This window comes from Coregonus clupeaformis, chromosome 16 (genome assembly GCF_020615455.1).
Source record: "Coregonus clupeaformis isolate EN_2021a chromosome 16, ASM2061545v1, whole genome shotgun sequence".
NCBI lineage: Eukaryota > Metazoa > Chordata > Actinopteri > Salmoniformes > Salmonidae > Coregonus > Coregonus clupeaformis.
This window is the reverse complement of record NC_059207.1, coordinates 47,753,105-47,773,224: the sequence shown is the minus strand read 5'-3', so window position 1 is coordinate 47,773,224 and position 20,120 is coordinate 47,753,105. Positions and strand designations below refer to the sequence as shown.

The 20,120-nt window shown below is 45.4% G+C and overlaps 1 protein-coding gene across 1 annotated transcript; it reads right to left on the bottom strand.

Moving 5' to 3' along the window:
• Positions 1–14,104: 14,104 nt before the first annotated feature.
• On the bottom strand, positions 14,105–19,856 carry LOC121585026 (low molecular weight neuronal intermediate filament). Its single transcript, XM_041901355.1, has 4 exons — positions 18,994–19,856; positions 17,003–17,326; positions 16,531–16,655; positions 14,105–16,097 (listed from the first exon to the last, which is right to left on the bottom strand). The coding sequence occupies exons 1-4, from the start codon at positions 19,735–19,737 to the stop codon at positions 15,773–15,775; spliced, it is 1,518 nt and encodes a 505-aa protein (XP_041757289.1). The 5' UTR covers positions 19,738–19,856; the 3' UTR covers positions 14,105–15,772.
• Between the last annotated feature and the right edge of the window lie 264 nt (positions 19,857–20,120).

The window sequence follows — 20,120 nt, the reverse complement described above, 5'->3', positions numbered from 1 at the left end:
TTCTTGTAAGTGTCCGGGTTATTGAAAGCGGCAGCTCTACCCTTTAGCTCAGTGCGGATGTTGCCTGTAATCTATGGCTTCTGGTTGGGGTATGTACGTACGGTCACTGTGGGGACGACGTCATCGTTGCACTTATTGATGAAGCCAGTGACTGATGTGGTGTACTCCTCAATGCCATCGGAAGAATCCCGGAACATATTCCAGTCAGTGCTAGCAAAACAGTCCTGTAGCTTAACATCTGCATCATCTGACCACTTCTTTATTGACCGAGTCACTGGTGCTTCCTGTTTTAGTTCTCTAGTCTTGTCTAGTCTAGACTTGAATGAGTTCCAGAATTGGTCTGCTGGTTGTGGTTTTTGGGTTGCGGTTTTCATATACATTCATTTATATATCACTCTGTTGGTAGTGGGTTAAAATTAATGTATATCTAATCTATCCCGGCTGACAACGGGGGCATTTTGAAAATTAAATGTTTTTGTTTTGCAATTGGAATTTTTCACACTAAGTGGCAGCAAAGGCCCACAAATGTATTGAATGAGGACTGTTTGAGATGCTGTGTGTGAGTGTGAGCGTGCATGTGTGAGTGCGTGTGTGTGTGTGCATGCGTGCTTGTTTGTGTGCACGTGTGCATGTGTGCCTCTCCCTCCCCAGCAGCACAGAGATTTGTTCAGCCCTGTGGCGTGACAGGGGCACAGAGCTGTATAAATACTTAATGGCCTCCTGCAGAGTCAGAGTAAATGGAGAGCAGCATTGTAGACTAAACACAAGAGCTACGTTTTTAAGCTTCTCAGGGTGTTTCCCCTCTTTTCTCCTCTTAATATTCAATGTTCATTAGAGAGTAAAGCGTCATACATGGAGCTTCAAAGTCTGAAAAGTAGGCTAAGAATTAACTACAATTTCTACAAAAACATCAGTGCTCATGTGAAATAGGCCTACTGTGAAGTCATGTTTTTTTGTTACTTTATTTGATTCTTGCATAAATTTAGTTAGTTATGTACTTGAAAATGTATCAATGGATCAATTCGGCACATTTGGGCAGACTTAATACAATATAGTCCAGTATTGCAACTCCTCACTGGATCAATCTGAAACTTTGCACACACACTGCTGCCATCTATTGGCCATAATCTAAATTGTGCCTAAACTGCAATATTATATTGTGGCATTTCTCTTGCATTTCAAAGAAAAAGAAAACAAGTTTTTTTGTTTGTATTATCAATTACCAGATCGAATGTGTTATATTCTCCTACATTAATTTCACATTTACACAAACTTCAAAGTGTTTCCTTTCAAATGGTAACAAGAATATGCATATCCTTGCTTCAGGTCCTGAGCTACAGGCAGGTAGATTTGGGTATGTCATTTTAGGCGAAAATTGAAAAAAAGTGTCCGATCCTTAAGAGGTTAATGTATCTAAAGAAGAATTAGAAGAAGAATATATTAGAATTATAGAGAGTTGTAAAGATCCATATATTTCTCGGTTCATAACTGGTAAAATATTTTTTTTCTCCTAAAATGGTAACTGTTTATTACATTTGTTAAAGTAACACAGAAAGCAATTTTGTAACCAATTTCACATTGTTACATTTCATGCTTGGATTATGACTGCAGTGTTGTGTTTGTGATCTGTGATCTGTGGTATGTGGCGTTACTTCCCCAGGTTGCTGCAATATGTGCCACCCGACTTTGCCCAGTCATGTTATATTGCGTATTGCGTATTGGGTGACCCCCCCACGGTGGTGTGATGTCTTGCTGTACTGTATGTCAGTGGCAGAATTTGGCTGGGGATCCTCAGGAGCTCCAACACGACTGCAGGGCTCTGGGACATCTGCAATGCAGAAGTCTATATATAGCGGTGGAGAAAGGGTGCCAGAAAAACTGAAAAAGAGGGGGGGGAGAGAGAGAGAGAATACATATTTGCATTAATTTGACCCTCAATTTGCCAATTTCCTGTTTTGACCTGCTGTTCTCTCCATCAGCAATATGTTGCTAAAGAAAAGTTAAGAAATCCCTTGGACCCTTTGAGAAGCCAAAAAACAGGACTCATCAGTGGATAAAACTGCCCTGAGGCACAGACCGAAAGATTGTTAAGTTGGTAACTTCGGCTAGATATAATCAGTTTCCTCTGCCACATCTGCTAATGAATTCTGTAGTACAGGAGTATGAAAAAACCACAACAAAGCCCAATAACAGATTGTATTTGAAAATAACAATAATTTCATACCTTGATTACATTGAGACATAATCACATATGTCTATTTATTTATTTATGGGAATACTTGGGAACAGATTTCCTAAATTTTACTAATTATTTTAGCTGAATTTCTGCTGATTTTACGGTCTTTCTTACTTTGAGGGGGCCATAAAAAATCACCCGCAGGGCCGCCTGTTGCCAGCCCCTGATGTAATACTTATCCTGGACACAGAGGAATCTTTTCTCTGATTAGCAGGATGTCTTGGTAAGCGCATTACCTTATTGTAATGTAGACATATATAATAGGAATAGTATGTCATATAATTAGGCTACTGACCCTTTCCCAATGTCTCAGTGAACCGTACTGGTGAGAAAGGGTTATAAGCAGTGGCAAGGTCAGAGAACTGTCTGCCTGCCAGTAACCATCTTTTAATTCAGTTTCTAGTGGAAATGTAACATGGTTAGAGATTACTGAAGCCAAGCTTTACGACTTTAACGCAGCAGGTCTCAGGAGTGCAGTAAGAAGAAGATGCAATTAAATGATGTATGCATTTCAAGAACAACAAATTTGCTAACAGCATATCTCCCCACGTCATGCCGAGCTGCGCGGCCGCCAGACAAATCAACGACAGCTCCACCACGGCCCAGCCATAGACCACAGAAAGGGACTGATCACATTGCTCTATTTTTTTTATCAATCTGTCTGGTTACTGTGCTATATTTTGCTGTGTGTATGTGTGTTCTTTTTTTCCATCCTTGTGGGGACCAGAAGTCCTCACCAGGATAGTAAAACAAGGAACATTCTGACAAGTGGGGACATTTCGCCAGTCCCCACAAGGAAAAAGGCTTTCTTAAGTTTATGGGTTAGGGTTAGGGATTAGGGGTTAGGGTTAGGGTTAGGAGTTAGGGTTGGGGTTAAGGTTAGGGGTTAGGGGTTAGGGGTTAAGTTTAGGGCTAGGGTAATGTCTAGGGTTAGGGTTAGGGTTAGGTTAAGGGTGTGTGTGTGTGTGTCTGTGTGTGTGTGTGTGTGTGTCAAAATAGGTTATTATATCCCAGGCCACCATACAGACAAGGCTTTAATGGTTTAAATGTGTTCTTCATCTCAGATTCTTCACAGCAAACCATAGAAAATCATGCAAAAGTATCAAATGAGGGTCCACTCTGTCTGTGCTTCTCCTTGTTCTCCTCTCCTCTCCTCTCCTCTCCTGTCTGTCTGTCTGTCTGTCTGTCTGTCTGTCTGTCACTCAGTGTGTCTGCACTTCTTCTTGTTCTCTGCTTTCACTCTTGTCTGTCTGTGCTGAGCCCAGCAACATCCTCGTTGTGAATGAATAAACACATATATATGTTTTATTGTAATACATGATGACCTGTGTTTAATAAAAGCACTGTATTAATGTCTAGTAGATGTCTATTGGCTTCTGTGCTATAAAAGCCAATCAAACTACTTTTTAGGCTATATTGCAAGTTAGTGCCTGTCATATGTGTTCCCCTGAATCCCCCCTTCCGTAATTAAGTGTTAATTAGCCTCCTATTTCATACGATATACAGCCAAAATATGAACTGGCAGCAGTAGGCTACATCTGTGTCAGTCTGTGTAACAGTGTCTCCCTCTGTTTTCTTCCTACAGCGACTGCACTGTCCTCTGCTGCAGCAGCAGCTGATGATCTGTCTGTGCTAAAGCCTAGCATAATTTCTCACAGACACAGTCACAGCACTCAGACCAGCAGAAGAACCAGAACTTTCAGAAAATAAGTTGGTTAATTTTACACATTCAGCAGCGTTGGCCTCAATAGCCTTTTTTTGGTCTCTCAAACCTTTTTCGTCACCACCTTTACATTTTTTTTTTTTACAATCCATGATCTTGGCTGACTAACTGATGACAGAGAGTCAGAGTGGGTCTCTTTGCTGATGCGCGTTTGACTGAATGTGAATTTGTGCAACCTCAGCTCATCCAATCAGAAAATTGGGGACCGTCCTTTGCACACTGATTAGCCAAATGCTCGTTATAGATTATTATGACAACAGAGAACTTGTGCAGAAATCATTAAAAAAAGTATTGATTTCTGTTTCATTGACTTGTCCTTTTTGCCGATAGCCCTTTGTCAATGCACTGATGCCTTTTTGCCCACACAGTATTACTGAGTGGCTGTGCAAAGAGTAAAGATTTCCGTTCTGAGATAAAGTATTTGCTTCTGACAGCAGCGCTGGTGGACACTGCTACTGTCATTCATCTTACATTCTCCTCTCATCCTATACATTTGAGTCAAACAGGCAGCAGAGAGAGAGAGTGCTGAGATGGGGAGATATCGTTTGCGTCCCAAATGTCGCTATTCCCTATGGGCCCTGGTCAATAGTGCACTAAATAGGGAATAGGGTGACGTTTGGGACACAGGCATCCAACTCATCTAGAGGCCTAACTGACTTCATACAGTACATCACTTTAAGTCTGGTGGGGCAGTTTGCAGAACTTTCCCCCAACTAACTACACTACAGTAATACATCCTGTCTACTTCAAATTATCATAACAGCCTGTCAGTGAGTGATAGAATGTAACTGTGATGTGTTATTATATGGTATAGTCATTACCGGTTAGAAAACCCAAATTGCTATATCATATCAGCTATTATAGTTTATTATAGGTTTTCCTATTCCTCTCAGATCAGTGAGTTGGTGAAAACAGTTTGTTATGATTTAACTGGATAAGAACCCAAATGCAGACAAGTACACGAAGCCATAGAAGTTTTAACAGGTTTATTTACAATGTTCAAAGTCCAGGTTTCCAAATATATGGGAAGAGCAAGTCCAGGTTACAGGGAGGGTAACAGATCCAGATCAGGGCAGGTGTGGTACCGTAATGTCCTAGTGTCCGTGATGAGTCCAAAAGAGAGGTCCGGTATTGGAGAGCAGGATGGTGGTGGCAGGAGTGAAGCGGAGGCAGGAGTCAGGTTCCAAATATCTGTGGCACAGGAGAAAAAGTAAATAGAACAGACCAAAAACACAAAGAGCAAAAATAACCAGGTTGAGTCGGCAGCGAGACTAACATGGTCGTCTTGACTATGATCTGACGATGAGTGGTAAGTTTGACCGGGTCTTAAAGGCTGAGGTGATTATGGTGAATGAGCTGCAGCTGGAACCCTGACTCCCGCACACCAGACTTCACTCCTGCAATCAAGGACAGATAGAGGGGAGGGAGAGAGCAGAGAGAGCTACCCTAGCAGCAGTAGGCCTAACAGTACCCCCCTCTACGGACGCCACCTGGCGGCCGACCGGGGTTTCATCGGGATGTAACCTATGAAACTCTCGGACCAGAGCAGGATCCACAATGAAGCTCCTGGGCACCCAGGAACGTTCCTCGGGACCATAACCCTCCCAATCCACCAGGTACTGGAAACCACGACCTCGGCGGCGAACATCCAGAAGTCGCCGGACAGTGTAGACCCGGACCCCCACCCACGATCCTGGGCGGAGGAGGGGGACGAGAGGGCGGGCACAGAGGGCTAACCGACACAGGCTTAATCTGGGAAACATGAAAGGTGGAATGAACCCGTAGGGAGGCAGGAAGCTGTAGCTTAACCGCGCAGGGGTTAACAATAGACAGTATCTTGAACGGTCCTATAAAACGAGGCGCCATCTTCTTAGACTCCACCTTCAATGGAAGGTCCCGTGACTTCAGCCATACCTCTTGACCAGGAGAGTAACCGGGAGCCTGGGACCGGTGACGGTTGGCTTGCCTCTGCATGTACGCCGAAGCTCGGGACAGAGCTACCCTGGCCTTCCTCCAGACCTTGAAGCAGCGGCGCATGTGGGACTGCACCGAGGGTACCGCCAGTTCCCTCTCTTGGGAAGGGAACAGGGGAGGTTGATAACCCAGAGCACACAGAAAAGGAGACAAACCAGAGGAAGCGTTAGTCAAGGTGTTATGAGCATATTCCACCCAGGGGAGCATGGAGCTCCATGACCCAGGGTTAGACCCAGTGACACAGCGAAGAGCGGTCTCCATCTCCTGGTTCGCTCTCTCGGCTTGCCCGTTGGTCTGGGGGTGATATCCAGAGGACAGGCTGGATGTAATGCCCAAAGCTTTACAGAAAGCTTTCCACACCTGGGGAGACAAACTGGGGACCCCTGTCAGAGACAATATCCGTGGGTAGACCATGAGAGCGGAACACATGTTCACCAAAATATCAGCCGTCTCTCTGGCAGTAGGCAGTTTAGGTAGGGCCAAAAAATGAGCGAACTTAGAAAAACGATCAATCACCGTAAGAATGACAGTCTTACTAGACGAGGGGGGAAGTCCAGTGACAAAATCCATAGCGATATGCGACCAGGGCCGGCTGGGTATAGGTAGAGGTCGTAGATGACCAGCGCTGGCCTGGGTGGAGTTCTTACTTCGTGCACATACCGTACAAGCAGCAATGAAGGCTCGAATGTCCGCCTCCATCGTGGCCCACCAGAACTTACGTCGCACAAAGTCAAGGGTCCGCGAAACTCCAGGGTGACAGGTAAGGGGAGACGAGTGAGCCCACTGAAGTACCTGGGAGCGAGCAGACTCAGGGACAAACATCCGGTTAGGAGGACCCCTCCCAGGGTCAGCTTGATGATGTTGAGCCTGTCTAACAATCCCCTCGATGTCACATGTGATGACTGCAATACTGCAGGTAGGAGGCAAAATGGGTTCAGGGTTACTACCAGTATCAACAGCCGAATGAACACGAGACAGGGCGTCAGGCTTGACGTTGCGTGACCCAGGACGGTAAGACAGAGAAAAATTGAATCTCCCAAAAAATAGTGCCCACCTGGCTTGACGGGGGTTGAGCTGCTTCGCTGACTGGAGGTAAGCCAGATTCTTATGATCCGTCCAAACGATGAAGGGTTGTTCCGCCCCCTCCAACCAATGTCGCCACTCCTCGAGAGCCAGCTTAACGGCGAGCAGTTCACGATTGCCAACATCATAATTCCTCTCTGCCTGAGAATGTTTCCTTGAGAGAAAAGCACAGGGGATGCAGTTTGTTATCTTCAGGAGAACGTTGTGACAACACTGCACCTACCCCAGTGTCGGATGCATCCACCTCCACGACAAACTGGCGGTCGGGGTCCGGCTGCATCAGAATGGGAGCCGAGGCGAAGCGATGTTTCAGTTCTTCGAACGCTGATTCGGCCCCTTCATTCCAAGCGAACGGTCGTGAGATGGAGGTGAGAGCGGTGAGTGGCGCCGCAATGCGGCTGTAGTCCTTGATGAACCTCCTATAGAAGTTCGCAAACCCCAGGAATCGTTGAAGTTGTTTGCGGGTAGAGGGAGCTGGCCAGTCCGTGACAGCAGAGATCTTAGCTGGGTCCATCCGCAACTCCCCCTGAGCTATGATGTAACCCAAAAAGAGGTCTCAGACACATGAAATTCACATTTCTCCATCTTCACAAACAGTTTGTTCTCCAACAACCTTTGCAACACCTGGCGCACATGTAGTTCATGTTCCTGGGAGGACTCTGAGAAAATCAAGATATCATCCAGATAGACAAAAACAAACCGATTCAACATGTCCCGAAGGACATCATTGACTAGTGCCTGAAAAACAGCAGGGGCATTGGACAACCCAAAAGGCATAACCAGATACTCAAAATGTCCCAAGGGTGTGTTGAAGGCAGTCTTCCATTCATCACCCTTACGAATGCGCACCAGGTGATACGCATTTCGTAGATCCAGTTTCGTAAAGATGGTAGCACCATGAAGGAGGGGAAAAGCAGAATTAATCAAAGGCAGAGAATACTTGTTCTTAATGGTGATGTTGTTAAGACCACGGTAATCAATACAGGGTCTGAGGGTCTTATCCTTCTTAGCAACAAAAAAGAATCCCGCTCCTACAGGTGACGAGGAAGGACGCATAATACCTGCCGCCAAGGAGTCCCGAATGTAGTTCTCCATAGCCTCCGTCTCCGGCCGGGAGAGATTGTACAGGCGACTGCTGGGGAGCGGGGCTCCTGGCTGGAGGTCAATGGCGCAGTCGTAAGGCCGGTGAGGAGGAAGAGAAGTAGCTCTGTGTTTGCAGAAAACGGATGCCAGGTCATGATACGCGTCAGGGACAGCAGAGAGATCCATGGACTCCAGTGGAGGTTGAGGCACAGTACTGGCAGGAGTCTGAGCAGAACACAAACAATTCACATGACAAAATGTGCTCCATGAAACAATGTTACCTGTCACCCAATCAATGTGTGGATTGTGTCTTATGAGCCAGGGGATACCAAGGACCAGGGGTGTCTGTGGGCAGTCGATAATATGGAATTGAATGTTCTCCTGATGATTTCCCGACACTCTAAGACAAACAGGAACAGTTTGATGGGTAACACGGGTCAACAATTGTCCATTTAGACCCTTAGCCTGCAGCGGACAGTCCATAGGAACAGTCTCCAAATCCATTTGTTGAGCCCACTCTCTATCCAAAAAGCTTTACGTCGGCACCAGAGTCAATCAGCGCACTAACAGAGAAATTCTGGGACTGCCACTGGAGGGATGCCTGGAGCAGAATGCGGGGAGAAGAGGAAGAATCCGCTGCTCGGCTCACCAAAACTTCTCCCATTAATGATGAGCCGGCCCTTTTCCCCGGACGAACTGGGCAGGAAGGAACGAAATGACCAGCTTCTCCACAATACAGGCAGACCCGAGCCTGAATACGACGTGCACGCTCCTCTGAGGACAACCGTGCACGACCCACCTCCATGGCTTCGGGTTCAGTGCTCCTCGTATCGACTCGGGAAGACACGGCTTTCTCCGTAGGGAAGATGCAGGGAGGAGTTTGTTGATGACAGACAGGTTGCTTGGAACTAACACTCCTCTCCGGCGGCGCTCCCGAATCCGATTATCCAACCTGATAGTGAGTGAAATAAGATTATCCAGCGTAGCCGATTCATCATATGACACCAATTCATCTTTTAAAGTCTCAGACAAAGCATTGATGAACACTCCTTGTAATGCCTCGTCATTCCAACCACTCACTGCTGCTAAAGTCCGAAACTCCACTGCCATCTCCGCCACACTACGAGCCCCCTGTCGAAGAGAGAACAACCGTTTCGCAGCCTCCTTGCCTCGTACGGGGTGGTCAAAAACCTTCCTCATCTCCGTGGTGAAGGCAACGTAAGCGTTGCAAATGTCCGACTGACTCTCCCATACCGCGGATCCCCAGGCACGAGCGGAACCGCTAGTAGAGTTAATAAGGTAGGCAATACGGGCTCTTTCTGAGGCGTAGGTGAGGGGCTGTTGTTCAAACACTAACGAGCATTGAGTCAAAAAATCGCCACAGGTTCCCATGTTCCCGTCATAGCGCTCTGGAGCAGGAACAAAAGGCTCTCTGATCTGGGCTGAAGGGGTAGTAAGGGCAGACACTTGATTGGTGAGTAATTGAACCTGATTAAGCAGCACCTGACTGTCCTCAGCAATCGTCTTAAACAGGGTATCATGTTGGCCAAGTAAAATGCCCTGATTGGCTATGGCAGTCCAAATTTCAGTGCACTCTGGGGTGGTATCCGAGCTACTGTCTGCTGGGTTCATGTTGGTCAGATCATACTGTTATGATTTAACTGGATAAGAACCCAAATGCAGACAAGTACACGAAGCCATAGAAGTTTTAACAGGTTTATTTACAATGTTCAAAGTCCAGGTTTCCAAATATATGGGAAGAGCAAGTCCAGGTTACAGGGAGGGTAACAGATCCAGATCAGGGCAGGTGTGGTACCGTAATGTCCTAGTGTCCGTGATGAGTCCAAAAGAGAGGTCCGGTATTGGAGAGCAGGATGGTGGTGGCAGGAGTGAAGCGGAGGCAGGAGTCAGGTTCCAAATATCTGTGGCACAGGAGAAAAAGTAAATAGAACAGACCAAAAACACAAAGAGCAAAAATAACCAGGTTGAGTCGGCAGCGAGACTAACATGGTCGTCTTGACTATGATCTGACGATGAGTGGTAAGTTTGACCGGGTCTTAAAGGCTGAGGTGATTATGGTGAATGAGCTGCAGCTGGAACCCTGACTCCCGCACACCAGACTTCACTCCTGCAATCAAGGACAGATAGAGGGGAGGGAGAGAGCAGAGAGAGCTACCTAGCAGCAGTAGGCCTAACACAGTTGGCAGTGGCATGACTGCCAATAATATTTGCTATGTCATGCTAATGGTTCAGCAAAGAAGGATGGGCAGGCAGTTCAAGTAAAGTCCATGTATTGATTTGTTCCCTTTGTGGACTCATATTTATCTATTTTGCCATGTCCATTAGTGAAGTAATGAGTTGATAACACGGTTTGTTTCTCTTTACAACTAGAATCCTTAGTTGCTACATCCATTTTTCGACTTTTAAATTAATAATACAGTATACAGTGGGGAGAACAAGTATTTGATACACTGCCGATTTTGCAGGTTTTCCTACTTACAAAGCATGTAGAGGTCTGTAATTTTTATCATAGGTACACTTCAACTGTGAGAGACGGAATCTAAAACAAAAATCCAGAAAATCACATTGTATGATTTTTAAGTAATTAATTTGCATTTTATTGCATGACATACGTATTTGATCACCTACCAACCAGTAAGAATTCCGGCTCTCACAGACCTGTTAGTTTTTCTTTAAGAAGCCCTCCTGTTCTCCGCTCATTACCTGTATTAACTGCACCTGTTTGAACTTGTTACCTGTATAAAAGACACCTGTCCACACACTCAATCAAACAGACTCCAACCTCTCCACAATGGCCAAGACCAGAGAGCTGTGTAAGGACATCAGGGATAAAATTGTAGACCTGCACAAGGCTGGGATGGGCTACAGGACAATAGGCAAGCAGCTTGGTGAGAAGGCAACAACTGTTGGCGCAATTATTAGAAAATGGAAGAAGTTCAAGATGACGGTCAATCACCCTCGGTCTGGGGCTCCATGCAAGATCTCACCTCGTGGGGCATCAATGATCATGAGGAAGGTGAGGGATCAGCCCAGAACTACACGGCAGGACCTGGTCAATGACCTGAAGAGAGCTGGGACCACAGTCTCAAAGAAAACCATTAGTAACACACTACGCCGTCATGGATTAAAATCCTGCAGCGCACACAAGGTCCCCCTGCTCATGCCAGCGCATGTCCAGGCCCGTCTGAAGTTTGCCAATGACCATCTGGATGATCCAGAGGAGGAATGGGAGAAGGTCATGTGGTCTGATGAGACATAAATAGAGCTTTTTGGTCTAAACTCCACTCGCCGTGTTTGGAGGAAGAAGAAGGATGAGTACAACCCCAAGAACACCATCCCAACCGTGAAGCATGGAGGTGGAAACATCATTCTTTGGGGATGCTTTTCTGCAAAGGGGACAGGACGACTGCACCGTATTGAGGGGAGGGTGGATGGGGTCATATATCGCGAGATCTTGGCCAACAACCTCCTTCCCTCAGTAAGAGCATTGAAGATGGGTCGTGGCTGGGTCTTCCAGCATGACAACGACCCGAAACACACAGCCAGGGCAACTAAGGAGTGGCTCCGTAAGAAGCATCTCAAGGTCCTGGAGTGGCCTAGCCAGTCTCCAGACCTGAACCCAATAGAAAATCTTTGGAGGGAGCTGAAAGTCCGTATTGCCCAGCGACAGCCCCGAAACCTGAAGGATCTGGAGAAGGTCTGTATGGAGGAGTGGGCCAAAATCCCTGCTGCAGTGTGTGCAAACCTGGTCAAGACCTACAGGAAACGTATGATCTCTGTAATTGCAAACAAAGGTTTCTGTACCAAATATTAAGTTCTGCTTTTCTGATGTATCAAATACTTATGTCATGCAATAAAATGCAAATGAATTACTTAAAAATCATACAATGTGATTTTCTGGATTTTTGTTTTAGATTCCGTCTCTCACAGTCGAAGTGTACCTATGATAAAAATTACAGACCTCTACATGCTTTGTAAGTGGGAAAACCAGCTAAATCTGCAGTGTATCAAATACTTGTTCTCCCCACTGTATACCCATCTATTCTTGAAGAATATAACTTATAAATGCCTCATGAGCTTAGTTCAGAACCCAAAATATATATATATATTTTACTCCAATGTTTTTTAAAACAATCTAAATGTAATCCAACACTGTATAGCCTCAAAACATGGCTAAAACTATAATTCTGATATCATGGATGGTCAGTCCTTGCATCTATAGCTCTGTCTATGAATTTGAGAGAAGTTTGCTCCAGGTCCATCCCTCAGCCTTTTTACCAAAACTGAGGTGGGGTTCCTGCTTTGTTATTGTTTCAATTAAGGATTCTAGCTTTAACATTTGTCTTGTGTACTGTATGCATTTTCAATGCAAAATGCTACAAATATTATAGCATTGTTTTTCGGTTTGCCCTTCTTGCTCTAACCTGGCTGTGCCCAGTTAGAAAATGTTTCAAGTTTCAAGTTTTAATGTCACATACACTCTTAGAAAAAAAGGTGCTATCTAGAACCTTAAAGGGTTCTTCGGCTGTCCCCATAGGATAATCCTTTGAAGAACCCTTTTTGGTTGCAGGTAGAACCCTTTTGGGTCCATGTAGAACCCTTTCTACAGAGGGTTCTACCTGGAACCAAAAACGGTTCTACCTTGAACCAGAAAGGGTTCCACCTAGAACCAAAAAGGGTTCTCCAATGGGGACAGCCAAATAACCTTTTTGGAACCCTTTTTTCTGAGTGTACACAAGTACAGTGAAATGCCTTTCTTGCAAGTTCTAAACCCAACAATGCAGTAATCAATATGAATGTAGTACTAAAAATAACAAGGTAGAACAAAAATACACAAAATATAAAAATAAGAAGAACATGATAAAGTAAGTAAGCATTCTATATACAGTTCCAGTACCAAATGTACAATGTGCAGGGGTACTGTAGCTTATGTAGTATGGTTTTGACGTTATCATAATAATTGAAGACATTGACGATGGTTGTGAGTGTTTGGTTAATAAATGGCTTTATTTGGCTTTGGGAGGAATATCACTGCATGAGATAGCAGCACATACAGTCACAGTAGTATAGCAGAATGAATGGTATGTAAAGTGTCAACGCTCCTGAACCACCTCGGAAACATGTGAAAAGGTTGTTTTATTGTTTTGATCATGGTTAAGGCAATTATCTTTTTTTACACTCAACAAGCAAAATCTATCCCATCCCCAGTTTTCAAGCTCCCAAGAATCAGGCCATGCTGTCAATGCTTGTCGATTGATTCATTTCTCAAGGAAAGGCAAAAGGAGTAAAATCTACAACGGTTAAGGATAAGGCCTTCCACAGTGTGTGCCAGTCTAAAAAAAAACATTTAACATTCTGTCAAGCTAGACATTTGCCCATGGTAAGTTTACAAAAATGTTGGCGAGGACAGGTCATTTTACTGCAGTATAGGATTCTAGAGTACATTGGCCAAATAGGAAAAATCCCCTGTGCTCTTTGTCCATTTGGGGTTTTCCATGTAATATTCTTTCCCTAAACACACTTCCTGCAACACTATTCCTTTTATCACTGTAAATCATAAATGTCTCCTTCTTTAACATTTACACTCATTCTTTAAGCCTTACATATCCATGCAGTCACTCACTGTATCCTGACCCACAGATAGTCCTGATATCGATAGCTTAGCACCATGATGGAAAGTAGCCAGCCATATAACTTACAGTATGCTATTATGGGCCCTCTCCTGCAGCTAGGATATGTCTGCCTAGGGTATCCTGTGTACATACTGTTGCTGTCCATCTCAGACTGCAGTGGTGGTGGTGGTAGTGGTGATAATAGCCCTTATCTGTGGCGCAGCACCATGTGACCACCCATGACCCCAGTGGCATCTGCACCGGCTGTCACCTAGTCCTGCAGTCCACAGGAGGCTGCTTAGGGGAGGATGGCTCATAATGACTGGAATGGAGTGAATGGAATGGTATCAACCACATGGAAACCATGTGTTTGGTGTGTTTGATACCATTCCATTTATTCCATTCCAGCCATTACTATGAGACCGTACTCCCCAATGAAGGTGCCACCGGCCGGCCGCCTGTGCTGCAGTCAGAGTGGAGGGCTGTCTCTCACTCATTGTTACAGCCAGCTGTCCTTCACAGCAGCCACATGCCTCTTCACTGTCTGGAGCAGAGCACACTGCTAAAAAGCAAACACAGGCTGCATCTCAAATGGCACCCTATTCCCTATATAGTACACTACTTTTGACCAGCGCCCGATGGGCTCTGATCAAAAGTAGTGCAGAATATAGGGAAAGGGTACCATTTGGGACTTAACAACACACACTCTACCACTCAAACCACCAGCCAGAAGGTCGTAGGGTACAGAGCACTAAAAGACTGCAGATAGTTAACAAACAAGACAGACTAATCTGGGAAAAGGAAGGGACTAGGAGAGACATTTACCTCAGGTTTGGATTGAGTTATATTACTTTGAGGGCATATCCATTCATTGACAAATGAATCAATCAAGAGGGGGTATTTCTAAATCAAATATAAGGGTATAGTGTGATAAATAGCAGCATTTTAAAACTCTAAATGTTTCATTCCTGAAAGGTCCCCTTCTGAACACAGAAGAGGTGCTGCACAATGCATTTATCCCCTACCTTTGAAAATAGAACCATCCCAAATAAACGCTATGATTTCATGTACTTTTTTCTAGAATCCATGTTGTCATTTTGCCGTGCTATGACATTCACAGTGACCGAGAGAGGGGGGAAGGTGAGTGGTGAAATGTTTACTTTTCTGGTGATTAAAAGTGATGGAAAAGAAAGTGGGTCAATGGACAGAACATTCTATATCTGTCTCCTGTGAATGAAAAAGAGAGGAGTGAGGAGCATTCAGTGTGCCAGTTTGCATCTTCAGCTCAGAATACGTTATTGCACCCACGGGAATGATCTGCATTTCTTTGTCCCCAATATTATACGCTAACATTCATGAAAAGGTTTAAAGAGCATGAAATTCCCTAGATGTTTCCAACTTTTTTTTATGTATTTATTCTAAATGCACCTTAAAAGTTGGACTGGTAAAAGTTGGTAAAGTTCAATGCTCCAGACCTCTGTGCATATAGTAGGCTGAGTATGTGTGCTACTACCAGGATCCTATTATTACCTTCAAGATTACAATTGTATTTCTCTTAACCATATCTCATATAATTAATAGCACATAAAGACGGGACCTTACTGGGCGATATCATCCCTGACCTCTTAATCTGACATCATACTTGCTTTAAGGCATTCTCTTACTGACTGACTGGCTTAATACTGTCATGTTGAGCACCTTCTCTCTGCTCCCTGTGGTAACCATCATCTATGGAGTACCGTGACATAGGATCCTGAGCCCCGTATAAAGGAAATGCAGCTACAGGTCTATCTTCTGGTAGGGTAATACACCTCTCTGCGTTGTCGGTCTTTCTGTTTTCCACCACACAGCTGATTATTGATACCCAGAGAACGAGAGGAGAAGGTATGTCTGTGTGAGGCATTTGTCGTGAGTACGGTAAGTGTGTGTGCGTGTGTGTCCTTGTGAAACAGAGATGAGGTGACAGGGAAGGGGTCCATTTGAGTGAATGAGTGGACTGCAGTAGGGCGAAAGGCATTGATGATCGATGACACAAGCAGTTTAGCTTTTGGTGCTTTTGCTGGGAGCACCCTCCTTCTCTTCCTTCTTCTTCTGAACTTCATCCTCATTTTCCTCATCTTCCTCCTCATCTCCATCTCCATTCTCCTCTCCATCCCCTCCCTCCTCTCCTTCCTCCTTGTTCTCCTCTTCCTCCTTCTCTTCCTCATCCTCCTCCTCCTCTGGTTCCTCAGGCTTGGCTCCCCTCATCCTGTAGGAACCCAGGGCGTAGGAGCGGCCGGACGAATAGGAGAAGCCAGAGTAGCCTGACTGCAGGATATTTCCGCCCACTGTACTCAGACGGCACTCTTCACCTTCCAACAGCTTCCTGAAGAGGGGGATGGAGATGGCGAGATAGGGATAGAGAGGTAGAGGAAGAAAGAGTCAGTTTACACACATTTATCAAATTCTACTGCTGTGCTCACTAGGTATTCAAATTTTTTTTTAAAGTGGGGGGGGTGCTCATAAATCTTTCAAAGAGACACTGTGGTGCATCAACAGTGTGCTGATTGCTGAGCTGACTAAAATACTGACTAAATCAGAGGAAGAGAGAGTCAGTTTACAAATGTATCAAATTCCGACCGTTCATACTTTTCAAAGCAGTCGTGGATGTGTTCAGTCACTCTGCTGACTTGGAATTAAAATGTGAAAAAAGTGTTCATAATACAGGAAAGGCACTGAGGTTTGGATCAACTATATGCTGACTGCTGACTTAACATTATCAGACATAACTCTTAGACTCAGATCAGGTGATGACTGACCTGTAAGCAGCGATCTCAATGTCCAGGGCCATCTTGACATTCAACAGGTCCTGGTACTCACGCAAGTGACGGGACATCTCCCCCTTGGTGCTGCGGAGGGCAGACTCAAGCTGCTGGATGGTCTCCTGCAGGCAGATTAACATCAGGATGTGTTACCAATGATAAAGGCCTCACTATGTTAATTTCCTAATACCTCACAATGTACATTTCCAAATACCCTTTTACATGTGTTGTGCTACAGTGCAATTGCAATGCCATCACACATACCATCTGTGATATTACATTTACATTTTAGTCATTTAGCAGACGCTCTTATCCAGAGCGACTTACAGTTAGTGAGTGCATACATTTTCATACTGATATACACCTGTTACTTAAGAGGGGATCATTCTATAGAATCCACAGGGTAAACCCTGTACTGTAGCAATTACAGTGGTGTACAGTAATAGCCACCCTGTCATACTCCACGTACCTGCATCTCTCCCATCTCATTGCTTTGCCGGTCCTCCATCTCAGCCATCTGCCTCTCCAGGGCCTCATTGTGGCCCCTGAGGGCCTCGATCTCCAGGGTGCGGGCCTGCACCTGCCTGCGGTACTCATTTAGCTCCTCCCTGCTATGCTTCACCTGGTCCTGGTTGCGGGCGGCCACCTCGTTCACACTGGCGAACTTAGAGCGGTACCACTCCTCGGCCTGGTTCTGGTTCTTGGCTGACAGGACCTCGTACTGGGCACGGATGTCCTTCAGGGCCACGGCCAGATCGGGTTGACCATCCCTCATGTCCATCTCTACTGACACCTGGGACCAGGTAGGGACAGAGGGGTTAGTTAAAGGGTTGGGTATGATTACCAGGTGTGAAGAGAATGCTTCACTGGCTAAATAGATACATCTTTGTAGTGTAGTGGAGATTCAAAAATGATAATGTTTTGCTTTAGTATTCGTTATTATATTATTTTAATTTTCGTAATAATTCTAATTTACTGTAAATGTGAAGTAGGCTATCATAATAAATCCAAACCAAAATTGTTGCAACATCCAGTTTTACTAATTTTGTTGTTGTTCTTTAACCAAATATAGTAGAAGGTTTGATAATCACTATTGAAATCTATGACAAACCACACAGACCATCATGGGCTTATAGTAGACACATGGGAGCTATGAGCCTTGGGCTAATGTGATCTATCCAGTGAGGTAAAATGCTGAGGGCTGATGTATCAACCACTGAGTCAGGGCTCTGTGCACCATCGTGGGTGTTGCTTTCAATCGCTTACATGGCAATTATATCTCCAGCAAAAGAAAAGCCCCTGGAGAAAACAAACAATTAATTATCTTTCCGATAATGAAGATTCTCTGTTGCATCAATTGACATTAAATTGTTCATCAGACTTATTTTGTATTTAAAGAAAAGTATTTAAGAGTACTATCACCTTATCCAATGATGTAGCCAAAATGCCACTGCCATCTAAAACACTGTAAGCTACAATAGTGTTGTTTAATTGTTACCTTGATTAATGATTATATTGCAATTAACCTTGTGTGGGACAACATGAATCAATACCATGTTGACAATCTTGTAAATAACAACAGCTAGACTTAGTGCCAGCAGTAATTCACCTATAGATATCATCCTGTAAAATGTGTTTACAAAGTGTGATAGTGATAGTTGATCATCATGAGATTGACTACTTAAATTCAACATCTTTATTTTTTAAATGTTCTGAGTTGACCCTGACCTATCACGCATCCCCCCTGCATACTAGGTCGACCACACCTAGATATTGCGCAACTATTTTTCTGCATCATCAGTGGGAGCTCTAACACCCCTATCAACCCAATGCTCCCCCTCTTTCTCCCTCCCCCTCTCTTCCTCCCCCTCTCTTCCTCCCTCTCACTCTCTCCCTGCCTCTCTCTATCTCCCTCCCGTTCCTTCTCTTTTTAGCAACCACACTCTTGCTTTAGACTGTATAACACTTTCGGACTATGCACAGACACGATTTTCAGTAATCATTTAAACCATTTCAATTCTATTTTATAGTTATACAACTACCCCCATAGTTTATATAGTTAGTATCCTATCTCAATGCTGGGTTTGAATTGGCAGATGAATTGGCAGAGAGGGGAGGGAGTACTGCATGGTGCTGTTTTACGCAGAACCGCAGTGCGTAGTGTTCACTGGCTTCAGCACCAAGGACAGCGCATGTGCTGTGAATTAACTTTGACTCAGTGAATGTGGATCCACAGTAAATGTGAATGATAAGATAGCCATATGATAACACTCTATGAACATTGTTAGTTATTTGGCACTGGTTATCACCATGGCACATAAACGTTATCATCAAAACATACATTGCCTAACTTTTCCCATGGTGTATATTTGGTGTGATATTCGGAGGTGGGGAGAAGGGGAGATGAGGGTGACAAGTGACAACTGATGGGGGTCATGAGGGGTGATGTGATGTCGGCACCTGTGTGGCTTGCAGGGAAGCCTGCAGCTCTTGCAGCTCCTCCTCGTGCACTTTCCTGAGGAAGGCGATCTCATCCACCAGTGACTCGACTTTCTTCTCCAGCTCGAGCCGGGACATCGTGGCGTCATCCACGTCCTTGCGGTAGCTCTTCAGGGTGCCCTCCGCCTCCTCGCGGAGCCTCGTCTCCTCGTCCAGCTTCTCCTTCACGCGGTCCAGCGTCTCGTTCATCTGCACGCAGTCCAGGTGCATCTGGCTCTTTTCGTGCGCCAGCTCCTCGACTCGCGCCCTCAGCTCGCGGATCTCCTGCTCGTACAGGTTGTGCAGGCGGGAGGGCTCTGTGTGGCGCTGGCGCAGCAGGGTCACCTCGGCATCCAGAACCTTGTTCTGCTGCTCCAGGTTGTGGACCTTCTCGATGAAGGAGACGAAGCGGTCGTTCAAGCCCTGGAGCTGCTCCTTCTCGTTGGTGCGGATGATTTTCATCTCGTTGGTGACGGCCGTGGACTGGGTCAAGTCCATGGAGTCGGGCATGGAGGAGTGGAAGTTGCGCCCGGCACCCACCTTACGGTAGCCGGAGGATGTGACCATGGATGGGGAGCCATAGTTGCGGTGTGCGCCGCTGGAGCGGTATCCGCCGGACTGGCGAGAGGGGCTGCTGCCCACCGACATGCGGCCGGAGCTCTGGGGCGTATCCCCGAAGATCTTCCGATAGGAACTGCTGGAGTAGACGTTGCCAGAGTAACTCATGTTTGCAGGTGGAGAAGTGGAATGCTAGTCTGACCTTTGCTGCTTGCGGAGTGCTTTCTCACTGCCCAGTGTGAGAGTGTGTGTGGAGTGTGGGAGAGAGAAAGAGAGAGAAAGTGAGATGCGAGTGAGGTCTGGCCAAGACAGGTGCTTTTATAGTGATGAAACTCGAGCATCATTTGACGCAGGGGCGGCAGCAGGGTAAGGGAAACCTGCAAGCTCCTGCAAAAAGAGCTATTATCAGGGGAACACGAATTCATTCATGCTGCTCCTTGTCGTATTTCAGGCAGGCAACTTGTACGTATTTCAGGCTAATCCATGCTGTACAGACATGACAAGATAGACCTTTGGTCAATGAGAGAACATAAAACGATGACTTATAGGGG

What these genes read in the sequence shown, in the direction of transcription:
- LOC121585026 (XM_041901355.1), bottom strand. Translation starts at nt 19,737, where the DNA reads ATGAGTTACTCTGGCAACGTCTACTCCAGCAGTTCCTATCGGAAGATC. An exon ending in CTTCCCTGCAAGCCACACAG is followed by an intron (nt 17,327 to 18,993) that starts GTGCCGACATCA and finishes ACCTGGTCCCAG; the next exon opens with GTGTCAGTAGAGATGGACAT. An exon ending in ATGAGATGGGAGAGATGCAG is followed by an intron (nt 16,656 to 17,002) that starts GTACGTGGAGTA and finishes ATCTGCCTGCAG; the next exon opens with GAGACCATCCAGCAGCTTGA.